The sequence below is a fragment of the Corvus kubaryi genome, unplaced genomic scaffold (genome assembly GCF_017639235.1).
Source record: "Corvus kubaryi isolate FWS band 111438036 unplaced genomic scaffold, C.kubaryi_AGA036_p1.0 134, whole genome shotgun sequence".
NCBI lineage: Eukaryota > Metazoa > Chordata > Aves > Passeriformes > Corvidae > Corvus > Corvus kubaryi.
This window is the reverse complement of record NW_024580668.1, coordinates 7,355,842-7,369,329: the sequence shown is the minus strand read 5'-3', so window position 1 is coordinate 7,369,329 and position 13,488 is coordinate 7,355,842. Positions and strand designations below refer to the sequence as shown.

General features: G+C 44.7%; 1 protein-coding gene across 2 annotated transcripts; it reads right to left on the bottom strand.

Moving 5' to 3' along the window:
- Nucleotides 1–530: 530 nt before the first annotated feature.
- Nucleotides 531–11,411, bottom strand: CSNK2A1 (casein kinase 2 alpha 1). 2 transcript variants are annotated; one of them, XM_042048182.1, is made up of 12 exons: nt 11,218–11,411; nt 10,178–10,289; nt 9,184–9,285; nt 8,723–8,773; nt 7,937–7,996; nt 7,183–7,266; nt 6,675–6,785; nt 5,761–5,862; nt 4,759–4,859; nt 3,899–4,047; nt 2,529–2,615; nt 531–1,865 (listed from the first exon to the last, which is right to left on the bottom strand). In XM_042048182.1, exons 1-12 carry the CDS (start codon nt 11,316–11,318, stop codon nt 1,750–1,752), a joined length of 1,176 nt encoding a protein of 391 aa, XP_041904116.1. In that variant the 5' UTR covers nt 11,319–11,411; the 3' UTR covers nt 531–1,749. The 2 variants fall into 2 exon arrangements, with proteins under 2 accessions (XP_041904116.1, XP_041904121.1); XM_042048187.1 differs by lacking the exon at nt 5,761–5,862 and having other exon boundaries at nt 11,218–11,410.
- Between the last annotated feature and the right edge of the window lie 2,077 nt (nt 11,412–13,488).

Sequence of the window (13,488 nt, the reverse complement as noted above, 5' to 3'; positions counted from 1 at the left end):
CATGTCTATCTCCTCTAAGGAACAGATGAGGGATGAGTGCCTGGGACAAGCAGGAGCTGCCAAGGCATCAGCCAAGGCATCAGCACCCACTGAGGAACATGAAGATCACTCAATGTCCAGGAGAACAACTGCTGCAATGGCTTTGGGATGAGAGGTCACTGACAGGGACAGGTGCCATTGTGCCTGCAATGCACAGCCACACCAGTTGAGCCACCCTAGCAGTAGGTGATGGAAAACAAGTCACAGAAATCCAGTGTGGGGCAACAGGCACAAACACCTAACAACTGGCTCATCATCTCAATTCCCCACCATCATGGCTGAGACAGAAGAGGAGGGTTTTTTGTTATGGCAAAAGATCCTTCTCCCAGGAGATACTTTGGCTTGTGACATCTGTGTAAGGCTTCTTTGCACTGCGCCCCATGGGTGTGACAGGGACATGGCCTTCCCAGGGCACATGTGGCTGTCACCACTCCTGTGTCAGTGTATGACCACCCCAGGGAGGCCTCTACACAGGGAACTTAAATCTAACCTCGATAAATAAAACCAAATGTTTATTTACACCAAAGAATTCCAACACTGGATCTTTCACATATGAAGGACAAAGTATATATACACAGCAAGGGGTAGCAGGGCTGTAACAAGGGTGCTTTTCTGTTGTCAATGATAATATTTGTCCACAATTACTGATCTACCATTTCAGTTTAAGTTAACATCTCCTCGCTCCTTCCTCTCAGTGCATATTTACAAGACTGTGAGGTAACTGGTATTCTCACCACATGGCACGTGAGGGAGGGGATGGTGGGTGAAGATGTGGGATCGGACTTGGCGCAGTCTGAATATTTCCAGCTTTAAGTAGCCACCAGCTCAAAACCTATAGAAACAATTTAAAAACAATATACCCAATAACAAACTAATTCCAGAGATCCAAGCCAAGCAACGGCTGGAAGAACCCTCCGTGAGAAAGGGGCTGATCAGAGCAGGGCTTACTCTACAGGAGCACCTGTCTCAGGAGGCGGCAAGGACTCAATTGGATCAGTAACTTCATTTTTAAGACTAAAATTACATGCAAGGGGTGAGTTGGCATTCTGGTTGACTCCTAAGGAGACATTATCCAATCCAATCAGGGTTTTGGACACTATCTGCACTTACTCCTTTTAAGCTTATCCCACCTCTCCCTCCTGGAATTGTCTCCTCAGTGTACCCTGGCTGGGACATATGCAGGACATGGGGTTCAAGTGAGTGGTACTTAAGAATCCCCTCCCCTGCCTCATGAAGACTTGGTTTGGTAGTCTCTGGAGAACAGCACAATCCCCCAAGGTGTACGCTTGTGGAGGAATAATGGTGGGAACATGAAGAGAAGAGATTTCCAGCAAGATGCAAGAGCTTGGAAATGCTGTTGATTCATCATTGTTATTACATGAAGAGTTGTTTGTTTTGTCTTTTTTGGGGGGCGGCGGGGGGGGGGGGGGAAGAAAAACTGTCCAAGAAGTATTCCATCTGTAGGTATTTTCAGGGAATCCCCTGAGTTACGAAAAGTTCAAGTAAAAAAAGAAAAATCAGCCTATAATAATTTTGTATATAATGACTGAACTACTATAAATCCACAAGCAACAGTTCAGACACGGTGTCTCCAAAGCGTTCATCCCCTCCCTTCCCCTGCCAGGCACGAGCTGCGTCCTGAGGAGAGGTGGAGGGGGAAACCTCTTCCCCACCTGACTCAGCTCAGGCAGCAGGAGACAGAGCCCGTCACTACTGCTGGGCGCCCGCAGCAGCTGGAACCGGCATCCCCAGGGTGGTGGTGGCAGAGATGACGGGTGAGCCTGCTAGAGGTCCAAGGGGTGAAGGTGTTGGCACTGAAGAAATCCCTGGAAGAGAGACAGGTAAGCAGGAATTAGAGTGAAACCACAGGGCACTGCTATCCAGGACAGCTTCTGAAGTCAAGTGGGAGCTTTGTGGGTCAGTTACATTTTCAGAACTGCCAAAATAACTGAGACTAAAGATCTGTCACTGTTCTCTGCAGCTCTGGGGAGGGCACAGATTTGCACACACCTGAGTGGCACTGATGGGCAGAGATGTGGCAGGATCACAGAACAGTTTGGGTTGGAAGGGACCTTAAAGCTCCTCTTGTTCCAACCCCCCTGCCATGGGCAGGGATACCTCCCACTAGATCAGGTTGCCCCAAGCCCAGTCCAACCAGGCCCTTAAACAATTCTAGGTATCGGACAGCCACAACTTCTCTGGGCAGCCTGTGCCAGTGGACTGTCCTTCAAACTGCTGCCAGAAAATCAACTGCAAAGCACTTACTGTTTTTTTAAATAAGACCAGAAAAACAGGTCAGGCTGCCCAAGGCCTTATTTATCAGGCTCTCCCCCACCCACTTTGCAGCTCTCCTTGCCCTTGTCCTCAGTCCTGGGAGATGACCCAATGCTGCCCCACCTGCTGAACTCTCCCTCCTGGATCCTCCCACCCACCCCACACGTACAAATGCTTTAGCACACCAAGCACCAAGAAGAGTTGACAGAACCGACCTGACATCATGCTCGCACTGCTGACAGGAGTGCTGCCACCTGGCATGTTGGACGAGCCCATCCGAGCCTGGTCTTTCACAATGGGATCTAGGAAGAGCACACTACCAGTAAGTGCTGTGTCGCCAGAGAGCTGCTGAGACACACGGACTGCCTGTGGCCTCTCTGCTCAGCCAGTCCTGGCACTCTGCCTGTGTCAAGTAACATCAACCATCATCTACTGAAACACAGACTTTTCCACCAACTCCAGTGGGAAGCTACTCAAGAAGGTACCAAGCTCATGCAATATCGGGGAAAGTCAGCTAAATGATGTGATTTGGGGCTCAGCAGGACTGTCTGTCAGGAAAAGCTGAGGGATACTATGGCAAAGTTGATCTTTCTGTGCTAAGCAACTACGTAATTGCAGAAAGCCAAACCCAGAAGCTTTGGGTGTAGCAAGCAGAAAGATTATCAGTAATTACAATCACGTGTCATGTCTCTATACACATCTCACGTCTCTGTGAGCTGTCAGGAGTGTCACTAGAACTTGTCTTCCGTGAGATGATCACAACTTACTAACTCTTTATTTTCAGCTGCATGTGAATAACGCTCTCACTTGGACAGGGACAACCCCTTCCTGCCTCCCAGGCCTCCTGCGTCAGACAAGGGAATTCCAAACTCTGCCTTTGCTCATGCTGAGCTCAGCACAACCTGTATCTTTTTGTGGACACAAGTTAATGAACTGTTTGTCCCAACTCTCACATTCCAAGCTTTTGGCTTCACTAGTACTCATACTTGCAAAACATTTCCCTGGGATGTTTCCAGCAGGCGTAGCACAGATCAACAGTTTGTTAATTACAGGGGTCCCTTCAGAAGCAGCAGCAAAAAAACCCAACCAAACCACCTGAGCAAATATTGACATTATGCATTATTGCAGCTGCTTCAAACCCCGAAACAGCAGTATCAGTGAAAAACACCAACCATTTAAAAGCATTTACTAGTGAAAGTAACATTTTCACTTGCAAAATCAAGACCTGAATATAGCAGTAGCTAAGCAATTTAGCAACAGGAGTTAAAATGCCTGTTTATCAACAAGTCTAGGTTTATCCAAACACAGGAATCCATGCATACCTGCAGAAAGCAACCCCAAATCACATAATTTAGGTGACTTTCCTTGATATAACCTGCTGATTCATGGGCCTGACATGGGCATCCAACACTGATTCCTTGGCTGGTGGAGGTGGCACACAGAGACCAGCAGCGTCAGCTCCAGCACAATTATTTGCAGAGACCAGGCTTATATCATTGTTGCCATTCTCAGTTCCCATCTGCACAACCCATGGGAACGGAGATTTCCCAGAGGCAGAACTCTCAGGACAGCAGCTGATACTTACAGAAGTAGGGGTGTTCCATGGCTTCTCTTGCTGTGAGTCGTGACTGGTGATCATATCGCAACAGCTTGTCTAAGAAATCCAGAGCTTCTGGACTCACCAGATGTTGGTTCTCGCTGTGGACAAAGCGCTCCCATCGCTTACGGGAGTGTCTGCAGGAAAAGAGACCCAAATCAGGCCAGGCAGGGGACAGTGATGCCAAAACTCACTTTCTGAAGGAGCAAGAACTGTGACAGATATCCAGCCCTGAGGGAGGCTGCAGCTCTGTGCAGCAGCCGCGGGACTGAGACATTCCAGAACAGAAAGCAGTGTCACTGTGTCTCCACGCGGTGGCACAGCAGTCACAGCCCCAGCACAGCCACCTCTGCCACCACAGCCCCTACATGGCCCTGCCACGACCCCAGACAGCAGCAGGACGAATGTTCAGAATGGACTACAGGCCCAGAATTGCATGTTCTGCTCTTCTCCGATGCACTTGAGTTCCTTTAATTTTAGTACCACTACGAGGGGAAAAAACATATAAACACCATGTTTAGCAACATTCTGCACCGTAATGCAGTGAGAATGCAATTAGAAACACCATTTTGGTTTTTTTCCCCCCAGACTGAAGAGAGCATTTGCCCTTCATGCTTTCTGCTCCAGTAGTTCCTTTATTGCCTAAATGACATTTAAAAATCTTTCCTCAGGTCCATTTCCATATAAAGGACTACAAGAAGCACTGGCAAAAGGGACCAAAGGCACAAAGTGACAGTTCTCCAGAATCCTGGCTCTGATTTCTCCCACAAATTTTTGGTCATTTCAAGGTCTCTTGACAAAGCTGTAACTGTCTGGGTCTACCAAACAGACTCCAGACCTTGGCTCACCTGCCCAAGATGTCATTGAAACGTGGATCCAGCTCAATGTTGTATTTGTCGATGTAGTCATACAGATCTTCTGTCCCCAGCACCTTGGCTATCCTCACCAGCTGGGAACAAACACAAAAACAAGTCACTGTTATGAAGTTATGGTAATACCAGAGCCTGCATGAAGATACAGCAGCACATTCCCTTGGGAGCTTGAACCTGGTCCCAGCAGAGTGAATCAGAAGCCACAGGATTCAGCCTGTGGCTCTGGCTTCCCCAGCCACACAGATCCAGGCATCAGGAACATGCCTCCACTCACAGCTGGAACTCAGTACCCCAAGGCAGCCAGGAAGGGAGCCATAGACCCTAAAATCTCTAAAACTGAAACCTTGCAACACTACCTCCCTTAGCAGCAAGAAAATATTCAAAACCAACAGAGGGTAAGGCAAGAATAACTGGTCAAAAAAGCTGAAACTCTGATCTTCCATGTGAAAGGTGAAGCACCACCCCAGAGAGCTCGAGAATAAAAGTTTGAGAATAGAAGGTCCCTGTTCCAGAATATTTGCATGGCAGTCACATGCTGAGCATGTGATAAAGGTTTAAATATAAAAAATTTGGCCTAAAGGCAACACATCAAAGATTTCAGAATCTGTATAAACATGTACCAAATGCGCAGTTTCTACACAGAGTGGCGGGAGAGTGAATAGTGGCAGGAGCTTTCTACATAACATAACCTCAGAAAGGGTCAAACTATGTACTAAAACACACCAGCCTTAATATAACTATTTCTACAGCTTTTCCCAGACACCTACTGAGGAGCTCCTAAGTACAAAGCTCTATAAATCCATTTCTATTTAATTGGTTACATAATCTTGCACACTTGAGAAAAGGAATGTGGCTTCAAACTGAGCAAAGAAGCCATTAGAGAAATGCTTAAAAATTCTCTGGATGACTCGATAGAAGCCTAAGCAGGAACCCTTCATGGTGCTAAGAGAACAGATATTGTACATGACCAGCTCTCACCTGATCATAGTTGTCATGGCCATGGAAAAATGGCTCCTTTCGGAATATCATACTAGCCAACATGCAACCCAAGCTCCACATATCCAGACTGTAATCATACATCTGTACAAAACCAGAAGGACAATTCAATTTCTAATGAATTAAGCAGAACAGACCTTCAAGACTAACAGGGCTCCCCCCCCCACCCGTGATATGAACACAGCCATGTTATGCTGGAAACAAACTGAACTATCTTCACGTATCTTCATCCCTGAACACTGTTCAGCTCAGTGTTCCAGTTACTCGAACTGGGATACAGCAATTAGCAGGACAGCAGGTATCCTAGTTCCATCCCTGTCTGCCAGGATATTAAAGATCAGAGCTTTCTTCTCTTTTCACTGCAGACTCCAAACGTTATAAACCACTGAGAAATGTGCGTTGGGAAAGGAAGCATTGCAACAAGCAACAAAAGGTGTGGACTCCCCAGGGTCCATGGGCAGGTGAGGATGTGCCTTTTTCCAGAACCAGCATGGTCTGAAAGTCACCAGGAACACTGTGATTTCCATAATGCAAACTGCCATCAGATATGAGGATGCTTTTATAGTTTAATTTAGAAGTTTGTGCAGTACTCGCTGTTCCCACAGGGGCTTTGTTTCATTCCTGTACCCTACTGCATACACAGCCTTGCTAAAAAAATATTCAACATTTGTATTCCAAGATCCATAATGATAGCTCTGCAGCTCTTCCTCAGGTCCTGAGACTACTCATTAGTTTCTTTCATTCAGTGGGCTTTATGGCCACTGCTTTCTGCCATACATTTTGGAACAGACTGTCTTCAGCTTCAACTCTCTAGACATCTGAATTTTGGGTTTATTACCTTGAAATGGCACTAACTTTCCATATAAAAGTCAGTAAGAAGCCCTGGTAATTCTTACCTGATAATCTACAAGAAGTTCAGGTCCTTTGAAATATCTGGAAGCCACTCTGACATTGTACTCTTGGCCGGGGTGATAGAATTCAGCCAAACCCCAGTCTATTAGTCTAAGCTAGAAATGGTAGAAAACAAAGAAAAAGGCTCAAGGGATGCTCCAGCTTTCCATTGGCTGAATGACACTGGTGAGCTTAATTTGAAGTTATTTTACAAGTCTTCCATTTTGAATTAATTTGATCACAGTATCTGGTTACATATTCTCCCCAAACCCGTATCACCAAGCAGTCTAAATAAAATACCTCTCGTTACAACCCTGCCTGTGTGTTATATGCGACCAAGTAAAGCCTCAAAAAGCAGCACAACATTCTCATCTTATATTTGTCCACACCATGAGAGCGAAGCCCCCCTTAAAGAGGTGTGCTACTACCACAACACAGGAGTACCCAAAAGGGATCCCAGTTTGCCAAGAGAAAAGCAGGACCCCTCCCTACCCCCCAGCCACCCCACACTACCTTTCTGTGCTCATGGTCAATCATGACATTGTGAGGTTTGACATCTCTGTGCATGATTCCCATGCTATGGCAGTAATCTAGAGCCTGCAGGTGAAAGGAAACAGATGCTGGAGTTACAAGAACCTCTCAAGTTCAGCCATATTCAGAAGTATTTCCACACATATCAAGTCTAACTATAGGACAAGATTGTCCCGTGTTAGATCCTGGACTAGACTCACTGATCACAGAAAATACTTCTAGAGCCCCCTCTCAAAGGGAGGTCCCAGCAACACAAGTGTCTTGACTTCACTTCATGCACTTCCTCACGAAAATTGGAATTTCAGAGTCCCTAAGAGCATAGTTACTAGGCACTAATGATCACACAAGCCCCCCTTCTCCAGACTCCTAAAGAGAAATTACTTAGTTCAGAAGAATAGACAAAGACATTTGACTCATATTATACTAGAGCACAAACCCAGCCAGTAACAGCTCCCAGTTTTCAGAAAGCTACGTGTACTCCTGATTTAGGATTTTAAGGTATCTCAGTGTACCAAAAGGCTCTGTTAGCCACCAAAGGAAAAAAAAAGACTAGAATTTGTTGCAGAAACAAGGCTGAAAAATCGATATTGACTTGATATTTTTCTGCCCAATTCTCTCTTTCCTTCCCTCAGTGATATAATGTCACTATCATCAGTGACATGAGAACCATCTCTACAGGATTAGCTGACAGTAAATACAAGAAATAAACCAACGAAATGGCAAAACACCAACGTACCTTCAAAATCTCATACATGTAGAATCGAATATCATAATCTGTTAATGTCTGGTATAATTGCTGTGGGACACAAACACATCATGTCAGTGTTAAACATCCAAAAAACCCATCACATCCCAGTCAATCCAGAACATCCAGCCCTGTTCTGGGCTGCTGTCATTCTCCAAACCCATTTGAAGGTATAGTCCAAGTTTCCCAAGTTACTCTGATTCCACGCCTGACTCTGATCAGTCTGTTCGTATCCCTTTACAAATCCCATACATAGTTTACTTCCAGATCTGCTCAGACAGCACTTCCTGGCTCCTGTCATTATCTCCCTCTGGTTGTACCCACCCAGCACAAGCATGGTGGATGACATTGCACAGCCCTTCTTCTTCTGAGGCAGGTCAGTACGATGGAACAAAGAAACATTTAAATCCTTATTCCCAGGACCATGAAAGGCCACAGAGACAGCTGTCTACTTTTAAAGTGGTTCCAATAAATACCTGTACACATAAAAAGCAAAATGCCTCAAAGAGGCACTGATGGGCCACCAGATAACAGATTGATTTGCTCCCAAGGTTGAATATTTCTTGGAATCTGCATTTTCATCTTGTAACTCTTGTGGCAAAATGGTACTGGTGGGCTACTTACAAACTTCTGTCCCAACTGTATTTACCTTTAAAATTAAAAGCATTTCCTATGCTGGAAGGAAATGCCTGTCCTACATTCTTGCCCTTCCCCAGAAAAACAGAACGAGTGGTTTTCAAACCGAAAAAAAACCCAAAGTCACATCCCGCACTGTACCTTAAAGTCTGTGTTGTTTACATGTTCAAAAACCAAAGCGGGTGTTCGAGACTGAAACAGAAAAAAAAATTCAGCCCTGTTATGTTTCCACTTAGGATAATGCTTTAAATAATTTTTTCTCCTAAAACTGCAAAAAACCCCTCTGCCTTGGACATATTTATGATTCCACTCAGACAGACAGAGCAGAGCCAAAGCCCACAGCCCCTGGCAGCACTGTTTGCAGAGCGAATTAACTTGTCTCAGCTCACTGTTATCTCCTCCTCACAGAGTGAGGGGCTGGAGGACCTGTGGGGGAAGGGCCCTCTAAAAGAAGTTTATCAGATTAAGAGCTGATCTGATTAGTCAATTCAAAAGCAGGCTTTAAGAGCAGGGGAAAACAAAAAGCCAGGTCAGAACCGAAATCAAACAGAGCAACTTCACCCATAACCCCAGTGTACCCCTTGAGTTCCTCTCTTACTCACCACAGGATCTTTTACTATATCTGCAAGGGTGATTATATTGGGACCGCCTCGCAAGTTCTCTAAGATCTTGATTTCACGCTTGATTTTCTTCTTTTTAACAGGCTGAAGAATAAAAACCCAAAGTGTAAGATAAAGCCCTGCAGTAAAGTGAGGCTAATAGCTCAACACCCAGATGACAACACCCAGGTGACTGCAGATCAGCAAAATATATTGGAACCTTTGCAATTTAACCTGAGCATGCATCACACCAGTAAGGGCTCAAATATCTGCTGTCTCCTTTCTAACCATACAATCCTGACAGCTACAGACAATAACTCCATGTGAAGGAGAGGGAGGAAGAAGGCATTTTTTTAAAAAATCTCTCTGAACACGATCTGATAGGACAAGAGGGAATGGCCTCGTGTCATGCCAGGGGAGGTATAGGTATCAGGAAAAAATTTCTCCACAGAAAGGGTTGCCAAGCCCTGGAACAGGCTGCTCCAGTGGTGAAGACACCATCCTTGAATGGATTTAAAAGATGTAGATGTGGCACTTGGGGACATGAATGCTGGGGTGTTGGCTGGACTTGATTATCTTTGAGTGCTTTTCCAACCTGAACACTTCTTAACTGGTATATGGCAAATGTTTAACTATGAGAAGTCCATGGGCTATTGGAGGCTCACTAAATGAAGGCCAGGGCCATGACAGCCTGCCAGGACACTGGCACTTAGAGAAGCTGAGAATTTTGTATTCAGCTGTTAAGTGTTGCTTAGCTCAACGTAAAAAGGTGTTGCACATCAGGGCTTAAGACAGAGCCTAATTCCTTAAGGCAGAAATCTGACTTAATAACCAAGTGTAGGGCTTATATCAGGAGGCTCAAAATGATGGCCTGTTTCACTGAGTGACACTCCAAAGCCAGGCTTTAAGGATTTCAGTTTTAGAACATCAAACAGCCCTTTCTGGCCTTCTGATCACCTCAAGACAGATTTTATCTTTTGCCCAATCCCCAGCTCACCTTGAGAATTTTAACAACTACTTTTTCGTTATTTGTAATGTTGATGGCTTCAAATACTTCACTGTATTTGCCTCGGCCTAATTTTCGAACTAGCTGGTAGTCATCTTGATTTCTGTGGAGAGAAAAGGTTAGAGTTCCAAAGGGCTCAGTCATTTCCATCACAATTTATAAACTGCTCCTTAACACTCAATCACTGCCTCACTTCCCAGACAAAGGGGATTAACTAGTGCATTACCTCTCCTGAACAGGATGATTTAAGAATTAGGAGAGAAACAGGGAGCTTCTATTTGCCCAAAATAGATTCAAGACAAAACTATGGACTGAAAGCCCAACTATGTATTCATCATCAGCAAACTTGAACTATCCCTTCTCTCTGTATTTGGAAGCTCCATTTTTCTTTGTATAATGCTGGTAAAATTCAACAAAGACAGTAAGAGCAAAAATCTAAGTGCGAGGCTGTTTAAAAACAGTCTGGGCACAAAGCAGCACTTATACTCAGACGACTGTGTACATTCCAGAAACTGGGAACTGCACAGCTGAGGGCAGAACTCTGTCTGGGCCCTCCATACCCCAGCTATGAAGCTGCCACCACTGCTGTCTGATTCTGGGACACTTTAGTCATGAGCTCAATTTAGACACCTCCTTCCTCCAAAGAGAAGCAGCCATGTCTTTTCCAGGCACTTGCACACAGCTGAACAACAAGTCATAAAATAGCATGTACCTATTTAAGTCTGTGGAGTGTCTTCCCTCATCCAAGTCAGCAGCAACTTCAGTTTGAAAGTCTTTTCATGTCTTTTCAGCCCTGCACTCAGGACTGTTTGGATTGTTTCAGAAAAAGATTTTCTTCCCTCTGAAAGGGGAAGTTTCCTGACTACCTGGCAAAAATTCTTCAAACTTTTAAAGAAGCTGCTATAAATGTTCCTCCACAACTGGGGATTTAAAAGTTTGGTAAGAAACATTTTTCTGAAGAGAAGCTGTAATCCTTTCACTTGCCATCTGCCAAGAAGTGTGAAAAAGCCTCACGCAGCCCAGAGACTTACCCCCACTCAACAACATGCGACTCATAGTCCCAGTACTCCCGGGGTCTGTGTGTGTTCACATCCGTGTAAACTCTGGCCCTGCTCGGCACGGGTCCCGACATATCAGACAGCTTGGCAGGCGGAAATGAGATGTGAAATCAGATGCGACCTGGTCTGCAAAGCCGACAGAGAAAGGCCTCAGATTCCCCCACCTGCAGACAGAATATAAACCAGAGGTTAAATTCTCAAGGTACTTCAAAAGTATTTAAGTTAATCATTAAAAGCTGCTGTAAATGAAGGGCTGGAGCCTGCCCAGCCACAGGCCTGGGATCGCTTGTCAGAGCTTGAAAGCCATTTGTCTGCTCTCCCTCACGCAGGACTGGCCCCTAGCAAACCAACCCCCCGACCTCACAACTTTCAGCACCTTATTTCCAACTGCTGGTTGTAGAGGTAACTTTCCAAAAGGAAAGAATGCCATGTGCTCTGTATCTGCAAACAGATTACCTCCTTTTGACTCCGGAGTGAAAGCAACAGCCACAGGCTGCCATCTCACCCTCATCACAAGTCTTGGGCCATCCAATGTTACCAAATCAATTCTGCTGGGATGGGAACCAGCTTTAGTCACAACTCCCCACAGTCAAAATATTAAATCTCACTGTCCAAAAGACAGCAGCATCTGTATTGGATTATGATGCTTTAGTCAAACATGAAAGAAATGCACTGCTGCAAGAGTCTGAAGATGTTCCTTTGCATTCTGCTTGCTCAAAGTGCCTCCAAGCCTTCCTCCTTACAATGCGATTTTTGCAAAGCTTCTGGTAAGTTCTATCACTATTGAGATTAGTCAAAATCACTCAAAAGAAAGCTACTGTATGTCAGAGACAAACACTGTATTTTTATCCTATATGTCTGAATATTTTATCATCTAGATCTGAATATTTAAGACAGAAGTAACTCACTACAGCTTTGTATCAATATTGTCCTATCTAAAATAAATGTGGTGCCTTTGCATCTCTCAAATCTTTCACAAGGGGAAGTTAACACCTTTTTAGATGTTTAAATACAAGAATCCCCTTGTCAGCTTTCAAAATAACTTACAAGAAAGGGAGTTGTACTGGAGCAGGGAAGAGCATTGTCTGATGTGCAGCAGCACATGGCAGGGCCATACAGCCCTGTGTATGTGCTCAAACAGTGGGCAACGCCTATTATCTAAATTAATATACTTATTTGCTATGCCAATCTTATCCCTTCACAGAATATGGGCAACTGCCAGACTGCAGGAGGAAATAATAGCCCCATTAATCACACATTAATGAGAAAGACCTAGAAATCTGCTTGAAGCAGTTAGCTTAAGCTATTAGGACATGTCACACCAGAAGAAAACTCCAGAAGCAAAATCCTGCTCTACAGGCAGAGTCCCTTTGTTTATCTGAGGTTTGCAGCACTCCAGCTCCTGTGAGGACCCAACAAGAACCATTGGCTGTGAAGATGGTGGAGGACCTGGGGGACACAGGTCTGATGTCCTTCACCGTATCACAGAACCTGACCAGCAGCTGGTCCTGCATCCAGAGGCAGAAGTGCATGCAAGGGCTCTCTGACATGGACGAAGCCTCCTCAGGTGGGACAAAGCCCAGCACTGGGTTATTTTTTGACCTACTGACACACAAATGGTAGACAGGGTTGCAGTAATCCAGTCCCAAGGTTAAACAGGGACATAGCACTATCCCAAAGTCCACAATGAAGGGTAACCAAGGCCTTAGACCAATAAAAGAAGGATGGGGCACTTCAGCCATGTGTCCGGCTAATGGAAGAATATGAAGTATTCCTAAAAATATAGTAAGTCTATTCCTGGACAAAATGCTAGTCCTCTCACAAAATACAATTTCAGAAGATGAGGCAGCAATCATCTAAGACCTCAAAGCATTTATGTGGCATGACTCAGACATTTAGAAATTAGATGTCCCCAGGCATTACTAGAGCATGCAAGTTTACTAGAACAGTTTTGTACAGTGAAATTTATTAATTTCAAAGTTCAGTCACTGTGTTTTTGTTTCTCCTCGTTTCATGTGCTTCTGGCAGGAGATGCACTGGCCCATTTCCTCTGCCCAATACTCCTTGAGAAGGAATTAACTGAACTTATACATGTCTCAGATGACTTAGCGATTTTAATTTTTAAGCACAACCCAGTATCAATAAAGCACACACGACTGCTCCCCTCACCCAGCTTAGCAAGATCAGTTTCAGCACCAAAAAAAAAAAAAAAAAAAAAAAAAAAAAAAAAAAAAAAAAAAAAAA